Below are 21,752 nucleotides of genomic sequence, written 5' to 3' on the forward strand. Positions count from 1 at the left end.
GAAACTGATTTCTGCACTAGAACAGAATTCACGAGAGCAATAGCAAATAGGACTTTGGCTGAAATAAAACTCAACTAAAAATGTAAAAAACAGACATGGACATACACATATTGTACAGCTCCACAGTATGAGAGATCAGAGCTTTACATCACCACCCAGATAGGATTCCCATCCAGAGAATTACCTATCATTAGATATCCTCTGCCCCAACCCCTTGGGTCAGGTACTAGAACCCAAAATTTTCCCCACAGGTTAGCGGATTAGGCAACTCCTGCCATGGTAGTGTAGCAGTTAGCATAACGCTATTACAGCTTGGGGTGTTGGAGTTCAGAGTTCAATTGCAGCAACCTCTGTAAGGAGTTTGTACATCCTCCCCATGGAATACATGGGCTTTCTCTGGGTGCTCCAGTGTCTTCCCACAGTACAAATACGTACCAGTTAGGAAGTTAATTGGCCATTGTAAATTGTCCCAAGATTAGGCCAGGGTTAAATTGGTGGTTGGGCGGCATGGCTCAAAGGCCCAAAGGCCCAAGAAGGACCTATTCCACACCGTATCTCTAAATAAAAAAAAACAGGTAGTAGCTCCTCTAACCCCCATCACCCCCCCATTAGCAACATTGCTATCCCAAGTCACGATCAGAATATACTATGTGTATGGCCTGTAATAAGTGATCTGCCCAACTAGAAGGCACTTGATCAGTGAAAACAGTGACTTAAAAAAAAACAACCCAAGAGAGTTAAACTTTGCAAAAGGTAGGAGTAACCCAAACTTCCAGGATATCTGTACAAATTTCACAACCTCTCTCCCCTCTGTACCTACCCGGACCGTTGCTTACATGCAAAACTTCCACCCAGCCTCATCAGGCCACCTGCCATACAGTCAATGAAATGTATCCAATTCTTCTCCAATTTCTTATCCAAAAACATCTGGCTTATTAGCTCACTGCTTCAACAAGGAAACTACAGAGTAAATACATTTCTGGTACCTTAAGCCGCAAATAGCAGGATTAATTCAAATTCCATTTCTTGTACCAAGAAATACTCCTAAATTCTCTTCTACACTTTTCACAATATGTTTCTTAATTTTTTGCCAAAAAACAAAAAAAAACAGCTTTAAATTTGGTGCAGATATTATTTCAGTATCAGCTTTAGAGATGATCCTTACCTTTTTCAGTTTTGTAACTGTTAGCTGAAGTTCATTTATATTAGCATCATACTGATGTTGTAGACTAACGAGAGTCAACTCTGCTTTTCTTTGTTCCTGCAATTACAGTCAAATGACTCCATCTTTATCAATATATATATATATAAAACACTACCCCTTTCAAACTAAGAAGTTCTTCTATAAACTTCTGATGGTATTGCTTCCAATTCAACTAAATCAGTGAAGCAAATTACACCTTTACTTCTCTTAATGTGCTTCACAAGAAAGAACTTGTTAGATACGTGACATGGCGAAATCTCAAGACAAACTTAAGAGCAAGAACAAATCCCACCTACCAACTCCTTCCCAAACTCTCAATGCTCTTGAGTTACTCTAGGTGACTGGATCCCATTACCCTTAAAATTTGTGTAATTTTTTGGGGGAATGTGTACATTTGAACAACAAAAATCTGCAGAAGAGTTTTTGCATGAAACATCCATCTCCTCAGAGAATGAAGGGAACAATTCATCTTCTTACTCCTCACTATAAGCATGTCTAGCTTACATCATTTCATGCTTTTGTGTGGACAGAGAGGAGAAAAGGAGCTTCAAGTCCTTGCTCAATGGACATAACTTGAACTGAACAGACAAGTAAAAAGATCACATACTAACACATACTGCCACCCAGCTACACCTAGAAAGAGATTCACGCCTCAATAAATGCTATATTTGCACAAGATTTTCTGTTTAAAATTAAGCAACTCTCTGTAGGGGTTTTTGTGGTAGTCAGCTTACTGGACGCACAACCGAAATCTGATCAATAGACATGAGCCAGAATCCCACTATGGAAGATTGGAAATTTGATCTCAAGTAATTAAATTAGTAAATTGTGAATTAAGTAAAAAGAAACATGTTTTAATAACATGAAACTGTCAGATCAGTGTAAACATCCATCTGCTTCACTAATGATCCCAGGGAAGCAAATCTGACATCTTTGCTTGGTTGGTCTCCAAACTCACCAATGTAGTCAACTCTTTAACTGCAATTAATTTTAGCTTTAGGACTTCCACATCCCATGAACAAATTGAAAACAAAATCTAAGACTGAGCATAACACATTTTTAAACAGAGGTCTCACTAACAAAACCAACATTTATTGCACAGCTACAACTGATATGAATGGTTTCAAGAACTAGTAATTTTGCTATGGATATAAAGTCACGCAAAAACATTAGTTAAGCAGAAAAAAACCCAAAAAACTGTAATTGCACAGTTACCACTAGTAATATCTCCTCCCCCTCCCCCCCCAAGTTTGTTTGCTTAATTGAGTTTAAAATTGCTCAACTTTGGTTCATAAGTACTAGTTCTCTCACAGTCATTATTCTAGAGAACCTTATTACACAAAGATCCAGTAAAAGCTTTTCTTGAAAACCAATTAACTATAAGCTGGTCAGTTTAACTCTAGTGGGGAAGCTTAATGAGTTTTTATAAAGCACTTGCTCACAACTTAACTATTGCCTCGAGCGCTGGCTGCTACACTCTAAGAAAGATATGAAGGTGTTGAAAAGTGACAAAAACAATCCAGGAATGTCACATTTCACTTCGACATAGATAGGCCAAAGCAGCAATGGCTCTCTTTCGGAAAGGAGGTGTTTTAAGGGAGGCTGATAGCCATATTTAAAGCCATGAAAAGTACAGACAGAGTAAGAAGAGAAAACAATTGGCAAAGGGAATGAAAATAATTACCAAAAGAACTGAAAGTGACTCAAGGATTTCAAAAGAAATTGTGTACAATTAAGATCTGCGGCTGGGGTAGAGAGACTATTCGAAAATGGAGCTATATAGGTACTTGAAAAAAAGTATGTGTAGATGGTGGGAGGGAGAGGGCAGGAGAGTAGACCAACTAGAATGTTCTTGCACAGAACCAGCACCTGCTCAATCAGCTGAATGGCTATCTTCTTTTCTACACTACTCGAGATTCAAATGAGATACTCATAGCATCAAGGTATAAAACCAAAAACAAAATAACAGATAATGTTGTCCTCTAGAAAACGAGATTTTATACTTGAGTGTAACACCAGCCCAAGTGGGGAAGACTCAAAGGATGATTCGTGTGCATGTTGGCTCCAATGATATTATCAGGACATAGCTGTACACTTGAAATAACTGAAAATGAAGGCCTCAAGTAAAAATTTAACAACAAAACCCTTAATGGTTTAGTTATACCACCACTGCCTTGTTGCAATGTTTACCATTAAAAATAACAAAGATTGTAAAATACAGGTATGAAATACATTTTCAAATTAGCTATGAAAAAGCAACATCTGAAACTACAGCACCTAACATGTCATTTTTGAAGACAGTTACTACAAGGCTCATTAAGAGGGATTTTAACACTAAAGTGGTGAACATTTTTCCATTTCAGGCACTCAGTGTCAACACCAATCAATTCTAAATGAGATTTAACACAGCCAGATGCAGAACCAGGACTTTCAGTTCTGAAAATAAACCATAAATCCTTTCAGAAATGCCTCCTCCAATAACTTTGAGAAGGTTGCAACCAACTTGTTTTAAATATAAAATAACATACAATGAGATCCTATTGTCAACTTGGGCCTGTAGTACTATGCATCAGCAAGTTAAAAATTCATAGCAAATGATTTCCATTATTCACAGAATACAGCTCATGAACTCATTTACAAAGCACAGCAGCATTTCCAACTTCATTATCTGCATAGCAACCAAGGTAGAGCGTGTTGATTGCAACTGAATGGAATTCAGATCGGTTCCACAACAGGTAAGAAATCCATTCTGTCAGCTCACCACTGGGTGAAGTTCTGCACTTGTTTTAGAGATTTTTCTTGAATAGCTACCTTTCTCATCCTATTTTATAGAATGTTTTACTGCAAATTATATCATCAAGAAAATATGGAAACCTTGAGAACTTACCTCCTTTTGGCACTCCTGAACAGCAGTCTTTATTTTTTGATTAATATCCTCCTCAAGCTCACTCAGCTGTTGTGCAGCTTCATCCTGCGTCCTGAAACAGAAATGCCGATACAACAGCAACTATTACTTTTCATTTACAAGTCTGTAGAGATTAAAAATGCAGCAAGAGAAGACCATTTTATCTGCCATTTAGATTCTGATCCCAAGGAAATATTTAATTAAATACAAAAAAAAGCAGATGAAATTTAAATATCGATCATCAGCTTTTAAAAAGTTAGGGATTGACCAGTTTTCTCATTTATATGGACAAAAGAATATGTCAGTCCAACTGAGGCTGTGGGAGACATAAACCAAAGTTAGTCCAAGAAATGGTCTTTAAGGGAGTACTGTGAATAAATGGAGGAGAATTTTCAATCTCTGGACCAGTCTACAAACATTGCAACAAAAGAATCAGCAGTGTAGAGGCAGAAGTTGCCAAAATCAGTTAAAATCAGGGCAATTTTAAAACTGAAGTTATAGTGTTACATGCTCATGGAGATTTTTTTTGTGAGAATGCTGTAACGGTCTTTTGGAGGTCACCTGATGTGATTTTCCCGCCGTTGTGAGGTCCCGTGATGACATATGCCCCGTGACTATATAAGGGTTGACTCAGGTGACGCAGTAGGGATTTTGAGTTTGTAGATTTCCAGTTAGAACGTGTTGTGCCTCCGTTTCTGTTGCGTGTTTGTTTTTGTGATGCAGTTTCATTTTTAAAACGGAAACTGCATTCTCTACAAGATTTGTATTATTGAACTGGAAATTTGTGGCTGGAAGTGCCAACTTATTCAATTCCCACAGTTTTGAAGGGAGAGTGAAAAATTCATCGAAGTGAAGGATCGAGAGAAGTCGGCATTGTTTGGCAGTTTAATAAAAGATCGACCTTACTGAGTCTTCGTTGAAGAGAAGCTGCATTGAGATAACTCTTGCAATAGCGCAATGAGTTCATGCACAAAGGCTCTCTCTCTAAAAGGAATTTAAGGTCAGTCGATTTAAACTGTTTAATTTCGGCATCGGGAATCCAGTGGACAGAACCAGCAGTAAAGGTGCGTCGGTGAAGAAATCGTTCTCCAGAGAAGTCTCTCCCAATTGAATGTGTGAAACTGTTGGACTTCTGAAGTTATCGCTTTAAGAACTGTATCTGACTGTATCACTTTAAGAACTGTATCTGACTGTATCACTTTAAGAACTGTTCTCACAGTTAACGCTTTAAGAACCAGAGCAGAGTGGAGTTGATGAACGGCTGCGTACCTGTTTAATCTCCGGTCAAAGTTTTCCTTTGTTTTTTCTCCTTATTGTTTATACGTGTTTAATAAATGTTCGGTTGTTTTTATAACACCTGTCTCGATTAATATTCATTGTTGCTGGTTATGTAACAATAGAGATAAGTAAAGAGGAGTGCCAAAAATATCAAAGAACTTTAACTTTAAGGCATCCGTTAGTCTTGTCAGACCATGGACCTGCGCCTGGAAAGTCTTCACTCTCCAGGGCACAGGCCTGGGCAAGGTTGTATGGAAGACCAGCAGTTGCCGATGCTGCAAGTCTCCCTCTCCACGACACCAATGTTATCCAAGGGAAGGGCAAGAGCCAATACAGCTTGGCACCAGTGTCATCGCAGAGCACTGTGTGGTTAAGTGCCTTGCTCAAGGACACAAACTGCCAAGGCTCCTCCGCTCCCACAAGAGGATGGCGGAGAGGGACAGCATCACTCTGATACAACTATTGTCAGCTCGAGCTGCAGAGAAGTTTGCAGTCCAGGTCAGTGCTCAAAGATCTGCCTCACTAAGGTATACGCTAACGGAGCCAAAGGCAAGGCCATCAAAGCCTATGTAATTCTGGAGGACCAGAGCAACTGCTCACTAGTGAGACCAGAATTCTTCGAGCTGTTCAGCATAAAGGGTAATCCATTCCATACTACCTCAGAACTTGCTCTGGCATCGCAGAAACATCTGGCAGGAAGGCAGAAGGCTTCCAGCTCGAGTCGCTGGATGGCAAAGTCGTCATCAGTCTCCCTCCACTCTTCGAGTGCAATGAGATCTTAAATAACCAATCCGAGATTCCGACGCCAAGCCCAGTGCTACACCAGCCCCATCTCCACCGCATTTCCAAGCACATCCCAGAACTGGATCCGGAAGCAGAAATACTCCTGCTACTCAGAAGAGACGTTCTTAGGGTGCACAAAGTCAGGCAGCAGGTCAATGGACCACACGACGCCCCCTTCACCCAACGTCTGGATCTGGGCTGGGTGGTGATAGGAGAGGTGTGCCCTGGCAATGTACACAAACCAACAGTTGACACGCTCAAGACTAACGTGCTAGAGAGAGGCCACCGTTCAATTTCTCAGCCCTCCACAAGTGTTGCATGTATCAAGGAAGCACAACAAAGGCACGAGCATAGTAAAGTAACTGCGAAGACACCGGGACTGTCAGTCTTCATTCAAACTAAGCACGATAATAAACTTGCTCCGTCTGTGGAAAATGCCATCTCCTTAAAAATAATGGACACAAAGGTTTTTAGAGATGAAGCAAACAACTGGGTCGCCCCACTACCATTCAGAGTACCGCGCCAGCGCTTACCAAACAACAAAGAGCAGGCAGTCAACCGGTTCACATCTTTACAACGAACCCTGAAAAGGAAACCTGAGACCAGTTACAGAGGTTGTTCTACTTCTACCTAAAGACTGATCTGGAGACTAAAGTTCTATACCATGTTTATAGTGACCTTACAAAGGTCAGGCGGGGAGTGTGTTGCCCTTAAGGCATTTATTTAACTTTGTTGGGTCTACGTTTTAAATGATTTGTTTGTAACTATTTTCTAGTTAAAGTTAAAGGTTGATAATTATGTTACAGTATAACAAAGGTAAATTCATTGTCTATGGTATATCGCGGCATGTGATGACGTCACCTCCGGTTTCACCGTGTCTTATGTGTAACCTCCGGTTCGGGAAGGTGTGAAGGTGGGTGCCATGCGTGCAGCATGATCGTGAAGAGCTCCGTGTCCACCCACAAAGAAACATTATAGAAGCAATGCTGGAAGTTCCTATGTAAGTATTTGAAGTAAAAATATTAACGCGGTTTCTGTTAAGGAAGCGGCGGTTTGGGTGGTGCGCGTGTCGGCTTTTCAATTTCAAACGCGGGGTGGGCTCGAGCTCGGCGGCGGTTTGACGGGACCCCGCTTTGCCCCCTACTCGGGGCGGCTGGAGAGACTCGCTAAAAGAAGAGAGCGTGCGTGGTCTCCAGAATGAAACAGACGCTGTATATGTTTGTATGTTTTTATCAACAGTTTTCACCATATGATGTTAATGTGGAAGAGTGAATAGTAAATGATTAACCTTACTACGACTCTGTCTTCATTGGCTCCAGTTTAACTTGGTGTTTAGTCAAGAGTTTCAACACACTGCACGAGAACATTACAGGCTCCTTTTCCACATCCCGGCCTCGGACAGCTCTGCCTCAACAGCGATCCAGCTACTCCAATCAACCAGCAGCTCACTGATGAAGTAGCCCTACAGTACCTGACATTCCTGGAGTAGAAATGCCTTTGGATTGTAAAAAAACCTAATTTTACAAAGAAAAAAAATCACCTTTGGTTGACCCCGAGAGGCCACCACATTCACACACGCCGCCATCTTACTGGAACCAGTCAGGACATCCAGTGTAGAAATTGAGATGTCGTGTTGTAATTATACAAGATATTAGAGAGGCAGTATTGGGAATAATATATTTGGTTTTATTCACCCCTACATAGGAAAGATGGTACTAAACTGGAAAGAAAGCAGAGGCGATGTACGAGGATGTTTCTAGGACTCAAGGCACTGAGCTATGGAGAGAGGTGGAACAGGTTGGGACTTCTTTCATTAGAGCATGGGAGAATAAGGAGTGATCTTACAGAGATGTATAAAATTATGAGGGGCATAAACAGGATGAAAATACACCCCCTTTCTCCCAGGGTCAGGAAAACAAGAACTAGAGAACATAGGCTTAAGGCGAGAGGGCAGAAATTTCATAGGAACCTGAGGAGCAACATTTTCCCACACACGGAGTATTCAGAATATGGAATGAACTGCCCGAGGAAGTGGTTGAGCCAGGTACGAAAACATTTAAAAAGAACTGGCTGGGCTCCAGGGCCTGTTTCAGTGTTACATGATTCTAACACAAATGGGTGCTTGATAGAAGGCATCCATTTAATGTCATTTTATCGTTTCTACACGCCTGTTGACTCTCCTTGGATTGTGCACTTCAACACACTAGCGGCAATTAACACTAGGCAATTAACACACAAACCTAGCTGTCTTTGGGATGCGGGGAAATATAAAGTCAGAGCACTTGGGGAAGCTGCAGTCACAGGAAGAACATACAAACTTCAGACAAAGAGGTCACCCCTCAGGGTGGAGGAGCAACACCTTATATTCTTTCTGGGTGGCCTCCAACCTGATAGCACGAATGCTGATTTCTCCTGGTATAGAAAAAAAATCCTTCCTTCCCCTCTTCTTCTATTCCCCACTCTAGCAGTTTAGCTCTTCTCACCTCCCTATCAGCTTCCCCTGATGTCCCTCCTCCTTCCCTCTCTCCTATGGTCCTCTCTCCTCTCCTATCAGATTCCAGCTGTTTACCTTTCCTACCATCTGGCTTCACCCATCATATAACTATCCTTTTTCCCCACTTCCCACCTTTTTATTCTGATGTCTCACTCCATCCTTTCCAGTCCTGAAGAAGGGACTCTTGCTGAAATGTCGACTGTTTATTCATTTCCGTAGATGCTGCCTGACCTGCTGAGATCCTCCATTTTGTGGATGTTGCTTTGTAGAGAACGTAGGCTTAAGGCGAGAGGGCAGAAGTTTCATAGGCACCTAAGGAGCAACATTTTCCCACACACGGAGTATTCAGAATATGGAATGAACTGCCCCAAGTGGTTGAGCCAGGTATGAAAACATCTGTAGAATTTCTTTTGTTCGTTTATTGGAACTCAATTAATATCTCTGTTCTGACATGCAAATAACACCCAAACAGCACAAGTCAACAAGCTCTCATACAGTCATCAGAGCAACCTCTGGATTCTCCAGCCAGACCCACTCATTGATCACAAACCTGGCTACTTCATGCTGGGAATTTTAGGCAGCGAGAGTAAGTCAGCCCACCAGGTCTAGATCAGGTCTGGGCAAGCGAACACATTGGCAGTGACTCAGGGCAGCAGTTCATACAATGTCTCCCTGAAATTAATAAGACCGTAAGACAGGAGCCGAATTAGGCCATTCAGCCATCGAGTCTGCACTGCCATTCCATCACGGATGATACAGGATCAACTCCATACACCTGCCTTCTCACCATATCCTTGGTGCCCTGACTAATCAGGAAACAATCAACTTCCACCTCAAATATATCGCACGGACTAGGCCTCCATCGCAGTCTGTGGCAGAGCATTCCACAGATCTACTACTCTCTGGCTAAAAAAATTCTGCTTACCTCTGATCTAAAGGGTCATCCCTCCATTTTGAGGCTGTGCCCTCTAGTTCTGGATACCCCCCACCATAGGAAATAACTTCTCCACATCCGCCTTATCTAGTGCTTTCAACATTCGAAGGGTTTCAATGAGATCATCCCGCAGTCAAGCCCGAAACTGCCAAACGTTCCTCATATGTTAACCTCTTCATTCTCAGAATCATCCTAGTGAACCTCCTCTGTACTCTCTCCAATAATCCTTTCTGAGATACGGGGCCCAAAGCTGTTGACAATACTCCAAATGCAGCCTGACTAATGTCTTATAAGGGTTCAGCATTATCTCCTTGCTTTTATATTCTATTCCCCTTGAAATAAATGCCAACATTGCAGTTGCCTTTTTTACCACAGACTCAACCTGTAAATTAACCTTCTGGGAGTCTTGCACAAGGACTCCTAAGTCCCTCTGCACCTCTGATGTTTGAACCTTCTCCCCATTTAGATAATAGTCCATACTATTGTTCCTTTTACCAGATATGCATTATCCTACATTTCCAAACACTATATTTTATCTGCTACTTTTTTGCCCATTCTTCCAATTTGTCTAAGTCCTGCTGCAATCACATTGCTTCCTCAGCACTACCTACCCCTCCACCTATCTTTATATCATCCACAAACTTTGCCACAAAGCTATCAATTCCATAATCCAAATCATTCACAAAACAATGTGAAAAGTGGCGGTCCCAAAACTGACCTCTGAGGAACACCACTAGTCACCGGCAGCCAACCAGAAAAGGCCCCCTTTATTCTCAATCACTGCCTCCTGCCTGTCAGCCATTCCTCTATCCATGCCAGTATCTTTCCTGTAACACCATAGGATTTTAACTTGTTAAGCAGCCTCATGTGTGGCACCTTATCAAATGCCTTCTGCAAATCCAAGTGAGTGACATCCACTACCTCTCCTTTGTCCACCCTGCTTGTTACTTCCTCAAAGAACCCTAACATATTTGTCAGGCCAGTTTTCCCTTGATAGAAGCCATGCTGACTTTGACTTACTTTGTCATTAGTTTTCAAGTATCTCGAAACCTCATCTTTAATAATAGAATCCAACATTTTCCCCAACCACTGAGGTTAAGCTAACGGGCCTATAATTTCCTTTCTTTTGCCTTCCTTCCTTCTTAAAGAGTGGAGTGACATTTGCAATCTTCCAGTCCTCCGAGACTATGCCAGAATCAAGTGATTCTTCAAAGATCATGACCAAAGCATTCATTTCTCTTCAGCATCTTCTCTCAGGACTCTGGGATGTAGTCCATCTGGTCCAGGTGACTTATTCACCTCAAGACCTTTAAGCTTGTCTGGTACTTTTTCCTTTGCAATAGCAATGGCACTCACTCTTGCTCCCTGACAGTCACGGACCTTTGGCATACTGCTAGTGTCTTCCACAGTGAAGACAGATGCAACCCATTATCTTCATCAGCTGTTCCTTTGTCTCTCATTACTACATCACCATCATCATTTTCAATTATCAACTCTCACCTCACTTTTTACTCTTTATATAACTGAAAAAACTTTTGGTATCCTGCTTTATATTATTGGCTAGTCTACCCTCATACTTCATCTTTTCCCTTCTCATAGCTTTTATAGTTGCCTTTTGTTGGATTTTAAAAGCTTCCCAATCATCCAAACTTCCCACTCAGTTTTGCTACCTTATGTGCCCTTTCCTTGGCTTTATGCAGTCCTTATCTTCCCTTGTCAGCCACCTGCCGTTTCCTCTGTGGGCCATATCTATACTGTGCCTTGTGAACTATTCCCAGAAACATCAATCATCTCTGCTGTGCCGTCAATCCCGCCAGCATCATCCTCCAATCCACCTGGACAAGCTCCTCTCTCATGCCTCTATAATTCCCTTTATTCTATTGCGATACTGATACATGTGAGTTATACTTCTCCCTCTCAAATTGCAGTATGAATTCAATCATATTATGATCACTGCCTCCTAAGAGTTCCTTTACGTTAAGCTGACTAATAAAATCTGGGTTTTTACACAACACCCAATCTAAGATGGCCTTTCCTCAAGTAGGCTTAAACACAATCTGCTCTAAAAAGCCATCTCAGAGGCATTCAACAAATTCCCTGTCTTGTGATCCGACACCAACCTGACTTTCTCAATCGCCGTGCGTATTGAAGTCCCCCATTAGAATTGTGTCATTACCCTTATAATATGCTTTTTCCAGCTCCCTTTGCAATCTCAACCCCACATCTTGGCTACTATTTGGAGGCCTGTAAACGATTCCCATGATTTTTTTTAAAAAACTCTTGCAATTTCTTAATTCCACCTATAAAGATTCAGCATTCTCTGACCCAATGTCACCTCTCTCTAAAGATATAATTCCATCTCTTACCAATACAGCCACACCACTGCCTATGTCTTTCTGCCTGGCAAAGCATATCCTTTGATGTTTGGCTCCCAACTATGGCCTTCTTTCAGCCCACAACATCATACCAACCAAATGGGTATTTGGGTATTAGAAAAGATATGGAAACTTGCACAGAAATTTTGAAAACAAGCTCACAGCTCACAAAGGATTTGTTCATATTTACTGACAATTAACTGACATAACATGTCACCAAATTACAGATAAAATTTGCAAAACACGAGTTCTGTTTTGATGACTGGAGATAGTGATTCCAATGTTACTAACTATGTGCTAAATATTGGAGAATCCAGATAAAACACTTATTTGTTTAAAATCTAAATTAAAGTCCCTGACATCAATGACATTTGAAATGATGTTTTTGACATTTAAAGCAACTTGTTTGTTCAGCTAGATGGATGCAACTGAAATAAAAGACTACTGTAATCAAATTGCTGTGAGTTTTGTAAAATTTACATAACATCATTCCTGTTTCAAGTTAGAAGACCATGTGATTAATAACTATCATTAAATTTATTATGAGCCATCTATGCAGTGAAAATGTGACATAAGCCGGTATGATTTTCCATTTTTAAAATGGTATATGTCAAGGTTATGCAAGAATGCAAATTTCAACACACAGGGAGCTGTTCTATGTGAAGTGTATTGAGGGACATTACCCGGGGTGAATCCTATTCCATATTCCAAAGGTGAGAAAAATTTGTATCATCCAACCATCTTAAAGAATTAATTGTTCTCGCTTTAAACTTTGGATAAATATCATAGTCCTAGGAAACTTTGAGACATTACAAAATAAAATCGCAAGTAACAGACTGATAATTTTTCCAAAATCTGACGAAGAGTCAGAACAACATCAATGCTCCTTTTGTAGACCTTTCTTTCATCTCAAGACAGAAAAATTATGGCTACAAAAACTGCTATAGCTCAGTGTAAAGCAGCAATACATCACCAAAGGTACTTACTTTCATGAGTTATTAAACTGAAAAGATCAGGGTGTCAGCCCAGTAACATCTATAGCCGCACTTTAAACATTACACATTCTGAGGTACTAAATCAGGATCATTTAGAAACTGATCAAACACATAATCAAAAGCTTAGAGGCTGCAGGTAACTTTTAAAGATAGGGAATAGATGCAGAGAATCTCACAGGGATTTCCTGCGCAAGGCAAAATAGATAATGCTGCAAAAAGGTGAAGAACAAGAAACGGGCTTGAAAACATGGCAGTCGGCAGCAGGTAATGTAAAAACTTTGGATAAGTGCATCATCGGATGGATTGTCGTTAGAGCAGAGGTAGATGCAGTGGGACTGAGGATAAAGATCATTGTAATGGAGGGGCTAAAGTGATCCAATCAGTTATAGGTGATTTCCATCTAAGACACTGACTGCTAACATTGCTAACCAAGCTAAGACTGCAGAAATCAGACAGGGTAGTTTTGATACTGCTAATGTCCATGTTAAGTAACATCTGCAACATTCAAGGTGTTTTAACTAACATCACTAAGCAGCCTGCAGCATCTGGAGGACGAGATGAGGGAATGGCTGGAGGAGAACTGCTGCCATCAGGATACATTCCAACCAACCTAATAATCAAGTGACATAAAGGAGGGTAGGGTGCCCCAGAACGCATATTAGGGTGTCTAGAGTTCATGGCAGAATCAGTAAAAGTTAACAACTTATGCCTTCTGGAATAAAGAGGGCCAAAATTTCATGTGGATGGTTAGACACCCATAAACATTGTCCCTGGTTTCCCATCTACTCAGAGACCAGAGTGAAAAGTTAATGAAACTCTTTCATAACAACACGATTTCAATGACCAAGTTTTCTTTTATAAACTTCGCTAGGTGATGAATTGTACCCAGTAGTAGCAGTGTGAACACAAGTTGAGTACAACGTTCCCCTGAGGGATTGTCCAACAAGAACAGGAGAACATCCGCTTCATGACATCAATACAAGTTGATCGTTTACAAACACTTCATCTTTACCTTTTCACAGTATATGCTAGTTTCTCCAGTTCTGTATTCTGCGACATAACATCTCGAATGAAGTTCTTGATCACACACTCGTATTGGCGAATCAGCCTGGGCTCTGCTGTTTTTAGGTTTTGGTAAAGGGCAGCAACTTGCTGGGGTCTGCTCAGAGAAAGAGAAAAAACAGGATAATGGAACAAAAGTGACGAGGAAGTATAACCAGGGGCCTCTCCAAAATCTGCAATCCAATTCTAGTTATTTCATACATTTTAAGGTACAAGCATCTTTAGCATCTGTTTTCTGTTCAACATTTGGAGCCGTCACTACCAATATCCATGCATTAACAAAAAACTTAAAACTGAAATCAGAAAGAACATCAAACACTGAGCATTAAAGACACTGGATGTAACAGGACAAACATCCTTCAAGTTCAAAAGTTCAAAGTAAATTTATTATCAAAGTAAATAGTATATGTCACCATATACAACCCTGAGCTTCATTTTCTTGCAGCATTCACAGTAAATACAAGAAACACAATAGAATCAATGAAAGATTGCACCCAACAGGACAAACAACCAAGCAAAATACAAGCTGTGCAAATACAAAAAAAAACAATAAATAGAGAAAATGAGATGAAGAGCCAATGAAAACAAGTCCATATTTTGTTCTGTTTGTCAAATTGTCAACCACCTATTTAACCCAGTGTATTACAGTAGTCTTCTCACTTTCATACTTAGCTTGGAAAAAGTTGTATTCACACTGACTCCCCTCATCTGTGTTGTTGATATTCACTGTAAATATGTGGCCTTGGGCAGGTCATTGGTTAAACACTACAAATCAAAGAACTGCTCATTTATTCCAAGGTCTACCTGTTACACTTTGTAACTCCAAAACATGAAGCTACTTGCAAGAGAAACACAGAGTCAGGAGATAACGTATGTACCATCGTTTTTACTTTCAGCAAGACACGCACGTATAACATGGTCGTGTCATGACACATACAATTCATGTATTCTTACATATAACCTGTAATGAATTATTTAAACGAAGAATGTTACCCAAATATATTTACAATATTACTCAAATATTACTGAAATATTAAATACACAACACTTCTCCCTGCTTAGCTATAAACTCCAACTCAATATGGAATGTACCTCAAAATAAATAAATAAATAAACACACGTGTGTGTGTGTGTGTGTGTGTGTGTGTGTGTGTGTAGATGAAAAATATAATATGATACAGCTACTATATAGACATCCACAGCATAGTAAATTTTAAATTGTCCCATTCAGGTCACTGTGGAGGCTTTCTTAGTCACGAGGGATAACATTTTTCCTGACTGGAGGGTGCGGGGTTGGGGTCAGTCTGCTTGGCAGGAGAGACTTGTGGCTGCGAAACAATCTCAGGTTCTGGGGCCTCCTCCATGGTGGTTGTAGGGGTTGACCCTGGGCCTGCAGGAAGTGGCTCTGACAGCTCTTCTAGACATCCTAGCACCCCAAACAATGCATGGGAAGTTCCACTGGACAATGTGGATCCTAATGTGTGAGTAAAGTGTCTGACATCATTTCTTTTACCTTTTGGAAAGCCACCTCATACTACTTTGCCCATCGCCATTTCTTCCCGATTGGTAGAAATGTCCAAGTGATGAAACACAGTAGTCAGGTTTGGCAGGATCCTGTTATTATAATTGACAAATCCTAAAAAGGACTGCAACCGTGACATGTCCTTTGGCCTTGGGGCATCCACCACTGCTTGAATATTCTCAGCACACTTGTGTAATCCTTTTGCGTCAATGGTGTGACCACAGTAAGTAAAGCTTGGTTTAAAGAATTCATACTTTGTAACGTGCCCTGAGCCCATAATCTTCTAATCTTTAACATTCTCTTGAGATTTTGGAGATGTTCCTTGTCATCCTTAGTGGTAACAATGATGTCATCCAGGTAACAGCGAGAATCAGGGCAGCCTTGCAACACCTGGTCCACAGCTTTCTGCCAGAGTGGAGTTATAGATGCTATTCCAAAAAAGTAAGCCGATTATAGCGAAACGCTCTTTGTGAGTGTTTGTGGTGAGAAACACGTTGGATTCCTCTTCCATCTCCATCTGTAGGTAGGGCCACTTTGCTGAAGTGTTTCATCCAGAAAGGTTTGTAAAAATATCCTCTATCCCAAGCAGAGGGTATTGATCACCGCACATCCTGACAGACCCATCCTTCTTGGCTACTGGTACCACGGGCATTACCCATAGGCTCCACTCAACCTTGGCAAGAATTCCTTCAATCTCCATGCAATAAAGCTCACTGGCTTTTTTTTTTAAATCACGAGTGGTACAAGGAACCAGAAAGGCTTCTTAAACTTAGGTGTGGCAGTTTAGTAACTTTGACATGCCATTCAAACTCAGTTAGTGGAATGACTGATGTAGCCAAGCCAGTCTCCAATTCCATTTTAATTAATTTGCATTGACTTCTGGTGTAAGCACATTGCATGTCTCCTATTAGTTTTCTCTTTACAAATTTCAAGGCTACCCAGTCCGATCTCATTCTCAGAGTTTTCATCAACGGCAGGCAGATTGGTGCTCCTTTTGAAACTGCAACTTGATTTTTTATCTTTTTCTCTTCCCTGTGCAGTCCATTTGTTTTTGTCTGCCCGAAAGGTCTTTGTATAGTTTCTTACATTGATGCATTTTCTGCAAGTTTTGCCTTTAAATCTGCATTGGTCTGGTGTATGTGAGCCCCTGCCTCAGTATCAGCAAAGCTCATTTCAGCTGGTTCAATTGGAGCAGTTAAACTTCTAAGCAAACTGTATGCCTTTAAACCCAATGCACTTAGCAAAACCAGTACTTGTTTCTCATTTTTGCAGCTTCAAGATGGTGCCGCTTACAGCGGCTGTGTTGTGAGCTCCGTTCCAAATCTACAGTATATTACTAATTTCTACAATTTTCTTAGCATTTTCTGTTCAAGTAGCTGATAGTCACATCAGATACGATAGACTGACCCTCCTGAATATCGGAAAGACGGCATTTACCCACTACACTGGGATCCCCTGCTTGCACGATCCATGGGAGACTCATCTCTTACACCGCCACTACCTTGGGAGAAGCGCTGGAGGCGAGGGAGGAGGGCCGGTGTCCTGTTGAGGCTGCAATGGCATGCAAATCGGCTGCCCCTCCCTAACATACTTGTTCAATCCCTGGATTACAAGCTTTGTGAACTGAGAGCCAGAATCTCCCATCAGGGAGAAACAAAGAAATGCAATGTTTTGTGCTTCATGGAGACCTGGCTGATGGAGGAGATACCGAATCATGCCATTGAGCCTCTGGGTTCTCCCCGTTCCAGCCGGACAGGTCGATAAACCTCACTGGGAAGAGTAAAGGAGGAAGGGTATGCTTCATGGTCAACAATGCTTGGTGCGACCCCCAGAATGTGTATGCCCTTAATTCCTTTTGCTCCCCAGACCTGGAATACCTGGTGCTGCTGTGCAGACCCCAATGGCTGCCTAGGGAGTTCACGGCTGTTATCATCACAGCGGTGTACATTCCACCACAGGCTGATACTGACCTGGCTCTCAAGGGACTGTACAAGACCATCAACACGCTGGAGACTGCACACCCAAAGGCTGCCTTCCTCGTCACCGGTGACTTTAATCGAGCGTTGCTGGCGGAAGTCTCTCCAAAGTTTTGTCAGCACATCCAGGTGAGCACTCGTGGAGATAACACACATGCCCACTGTTACACTCCTTTCCACAACGCTTACAAAGCTCTCCTTCGCCCTTCTTTCGGAAAATCAGATCACTCTTCGATCCTGCTTTTGCCGACTTACAGGCAGAAGTTGAAACAAGAGGTGGCCATAGTTAAAACCATCCACTGCTGGTCCGAGCAATCAGCCTCCATGCTGCAGGACTGCTTCGATGACATTGACTAGAACGTCTTCCATGATAAAGGTGTTTCTGAGTTCACTGATAGAGTCACGTGCTTCATCCAGAAGTGCATTGACGATGTTGTCCCCCAGAAGTCGGTCAGGGTCTTCCCAAACCAGAAACTCTGGATCAGTAGTTCCGTGCGAGCAGCACTTACAGCGCTGGAGATGAACTAGAGCTCAAGAAAAGCAGCTATGATCTGCGCAAAGCTATCAAGGCTACAAAACAACAATATAGGGAGAAAACTGAGTTAAGATTCACAACGAATACTACACGTGACTTGTGGTGAGGGCTGCATACCATCGCAGTCTTCAAAGCCAAACACGTGATGCCACCAACATTGCGGCCTCTCTCCCAGATAAACTCAATGGCTTTTATGCTCAGTTTGATGTCGCTAACTCTGAGCCTCTGAGGAAAGCCTCCGCTACCACCTGCAACCTGGTCATCTCTGAGGCTGAGGTACGTAGATGTTTCCAATGAGTGGACAGTCGCAAGGCTGCAGGACCAGACGGCATCCCAGGGTGAGTACTCAGGATGTGCACAGCGCAACAGGCAGGTGTGTTTACAGACATTTTTAATCTCTCCCTCTCCCAGCGTAGAGTGCCCTCCTGCTTAAAATTATCCACCATTGTCCCTGTACCAAAAAAGACCAAGGTAACATACCTGAGCGACTGGCGTCCTGTCACACTCACCTCAATAATAAGCAAATGCTTTGAGAGGCTGGTCAACTTGCAACCACCAAAACTGGACCCCATACAACCGATAGACAGATGACGCAATAGCCACTGCTCTACATACCATCCTTACACATCTGGAGAAGAAGGATGCTTATGTGAGAATGCTGTTCTTGATCTACTGTTCAGCATTGAATACCGTAGTTCCATCCAGGCTCGACAAGAAGCTCAGAGACCTCGGCCTTGACCCTGCCTTGTGCAGCTGTATCGTGGACTTCCCGTCAGATCGCCAGCAGGTGGCAAAAGTGGACTCCCTCATCTCCACCCCTCTGACTTTCAATACAGGAGCCCCTCAGGGCTGTGTCCTAAGTCCCCTCCTTTACTCCCTGTATACCCATGTCTGTGTCGCCACCCACAGCTCTAATCTGTTCGTTAAATTTGCTGACGACATTACATTGATTGGCCTAATCTCAAACAATAATGAGGTGGCCTACAGGGAAGAAGTCATCTCTCTGACATAGTGGTGTCAAGAAAACAACCTCTCCCTCAATGTCGCAAAAACAAAGGAGCTGGTTGTGGATTACAGCAGGAATGGAGACGGGCTAATCCCGATTGACATCAATGGATCTGGGGTTGAGGGGGTTTTAGTTCTTCAGCATCTGCCCATCACTGAGGACCTCACATGGTCCAGCTGTGTGGTGAAAAAGGCACAACAGCACCTCTTTCACCTCAGACAGTGGAGCAAATTTGGTATGGACACCCAAATCCTAAGAACTTTCTACAGGGGCACAATTGAGAACATCCTGACTGGCTGTATCACTGCCTGGTATGGGGACTGTACCTCCCTCTGCAGAGAGTGGTACAGAGAGCCCAGCGTATCTGTAGTTGTGAACCTCCCACTATTCAGGACATTTACAAGGACGGGTGCACAAAAAGGGTCCGTAGGATTACTAGGGACCCGAGTCACTCCAACCACTATCTATTACAGCTGCTACCATCTGGGAAATGGTATCACAGCATAAAAGCCAGGACCAGCAGGCTCCGGGACAGCTTCTTCCACAAGGCTATTAGACTGATTAACTCATGCTGATTTGAGTGTACTCTATATTACATTGTCTGGTCTATTTATTATAAATTACTATAATTACACATTGCACATTCAGGCAGAGACATAACGTAAAGATTTTTACTCCTCATGTATGTGAAGGATGTAAGAAATAAAGTCAATTCAATTCAAGATGGCTATTCCATTTGCTTCAAAATACAACTCAATTTGCTCAGTACACATGAGCCAGTCATCTCTTGTGCAATGAAGCACATCTGTCTTTCCAATGTAGCCAACCATTTCTGATCTTTTTAAAATTTATTATCACCCAATACTCTTTATAAACCCGTTAATTTGTGTGTTTTCTGCCATTCTTTTTTAACTCGCATCTTGTGTCCTCCTGAAGCATCTGATGAGCTGTTTTTTCACTCAACTGTTACTTGCTGTGCTTTTTTTAAAAACTCGAACGTCTTGCTACACTTCAGTAGATACACAGTCATCTCGGGTTCATTTAAAAAGTCCTCATCACCACTGTTATATTTTGTAACTCCAAAGCATAAAACTAATTTCAAGAAAAACACAGAGCTGGCTAGGAGATAACTTGTTTATGTTCATTTTTACTTTATAGTGGGATGCACACGTATAACATAGTAGCGCCATGACGCATGCAATTCATGTATTTTTGCATACAACTCATCAGGAATTATTTAACCAAATAAAGAATGCTTACTCAAACAATAATATTTACACTATTGCCCAAATATTACTGAAATATTAAATACACAGTACTGCCTGTCCATAAACAATCTTTAATCCCTATCAATACATCACCTCCAATCTCTTAAACCATAATAAGGACAATTTTTCTGGTGCCTTGAAAATCTAAATGCTTTGCTTCCGTACGCTCTCCCATACCTTAAAAGGTAAACTAAACGTTAAATAAGATTCCCTTAATTCTCCCCAATTATAGTGATTTTTCAAGTAAAATCAACTTGAAACCAAACTTTTTTTCCGCAGACTCATTGAGCACTATAGTACAGAAAGAGGCTCTTCGGCTCATAAAGTCCATGCCAAAAAAAATTCCACCTTATCCCGATGACCCACACCTGCACCATAGCCATCCATGCAAGTATCCAAATTACTCTTCAATGCTGTAATCAAATCCACACTCACCTCTTCCCTCTGGCAGTTAATTTCACACTCGCAACACCCAGAGTAAAGTTCCCTTCAAATATTTCATATTTCAGCCTTAACCTATGACCTCTAATTCTAGTCTCGCCCATCCTCAGTGGAAAAACCTGTTTACCCTTACCCATACCTCTATCAAATCTGCCCTCATTCTCCTATGCTCCAGGGAATAAAGTCGTACCTACTCAATCCTTCTGTACACTCTCCCATATCTTAAAAGATAAACCAAACATTAAAGAAGATTCCTTTAATTCTCCCAATTATAGTGATTTTACAAGTAAAATCAACTTGAAACCAAACTTCTTTCCCTCCAGATTCATAGAGCACAATAGCACAAGTCCCAGCAACATCCTTATGAATTTTATTCTTCCAATTTCATTGCTACATTTCCAAACTTGGCTTATACAACTTCAACATAACATTCCAAATCTTTTACTTAATACTCTGATTTATGAAGGAGAATGTGCCAAAAAATCTCTTTAAGGTCCTACCTTTTGCACCACTTTCAAGGAATTATGGATCTATATTGTCAGATCTTTGTTCTAGCACGCTCCTCAGCATCACTGTGTATGCCCCACTCTGGTTTGTCCACACGAGTGCAATACCACACATTTGTCTGCATTAAATACCATCTGATATTTTTCAGACCATTTTTTCCATCTGGTCCAGATCCCACTGCAAGCTTTGATAACCTTCCTCACCGTCCACTCTTGGTATCATTTGCAAATTTGCTGATCCAGTTTACCATGCTATCATCAAAATCATTAACGTAAATGGCAAACAACAATGGGCCAATACTGATCCGTGCTGCACACCACTAGCCACAGACGACCTGCCAGTGAGACAACCATCTACAACTATCTCTGGCTTCTCCTGCCCAGCCAATGTTGAATCCGATTTACTACCTCATCTTGAATGCCAAGTGAGTGAACCTACTGGACCAGCCTCCCATATAGGACTGCGTC

General features: G+C 41.6%; 1 protein-coding gene across 1 annotated transcript in view; it reads right to left on the reverse strand.

Moving 5' to 3' along the window:
* The window catches only part of rasef (RAS and EF-hand domain containing), a 77,999-nt gene that overhangs the window by 42,552 nt on the left and 13,695 nt on the right, over nucleotides 1-21,752 (reverse strand). The window contains exons 2-4 of the mRNA XM_063069187.1: nucleotides 13,981-14,127; nucleotides 4,092-4,182; nucleotides 1,166-1,261 (exon numbers count right to left, since the gene is read on the reverse strand). Coding sequence (XP_062925257.1) covers nucleotides 1,166-1,261; nucleotides 4,092-4,182; nucleotides 13,981-14,127 — 334 coding nt within the window. The remainder of the gene's footprint in view (nucleotides 1-1,165; nucleotides 1,262-4,091; nucleotides 4,183-13,980; nucleotides 14,128-21,752) is intronic.

Source organism: Mobula hypostoma, chromosome 16, assembly GCF_963921235.1.
Source record: "Mobula hypostoma chromosome 16, sMobHyp1.1, whole genome shotgun sequence".
Lineage (NCBI taxonomy): Eukaryota > Metazoa > Chordata > Chondrichthyes > Myliobatiformes > Myliobatidae > Mobula > Mobula hypostoma.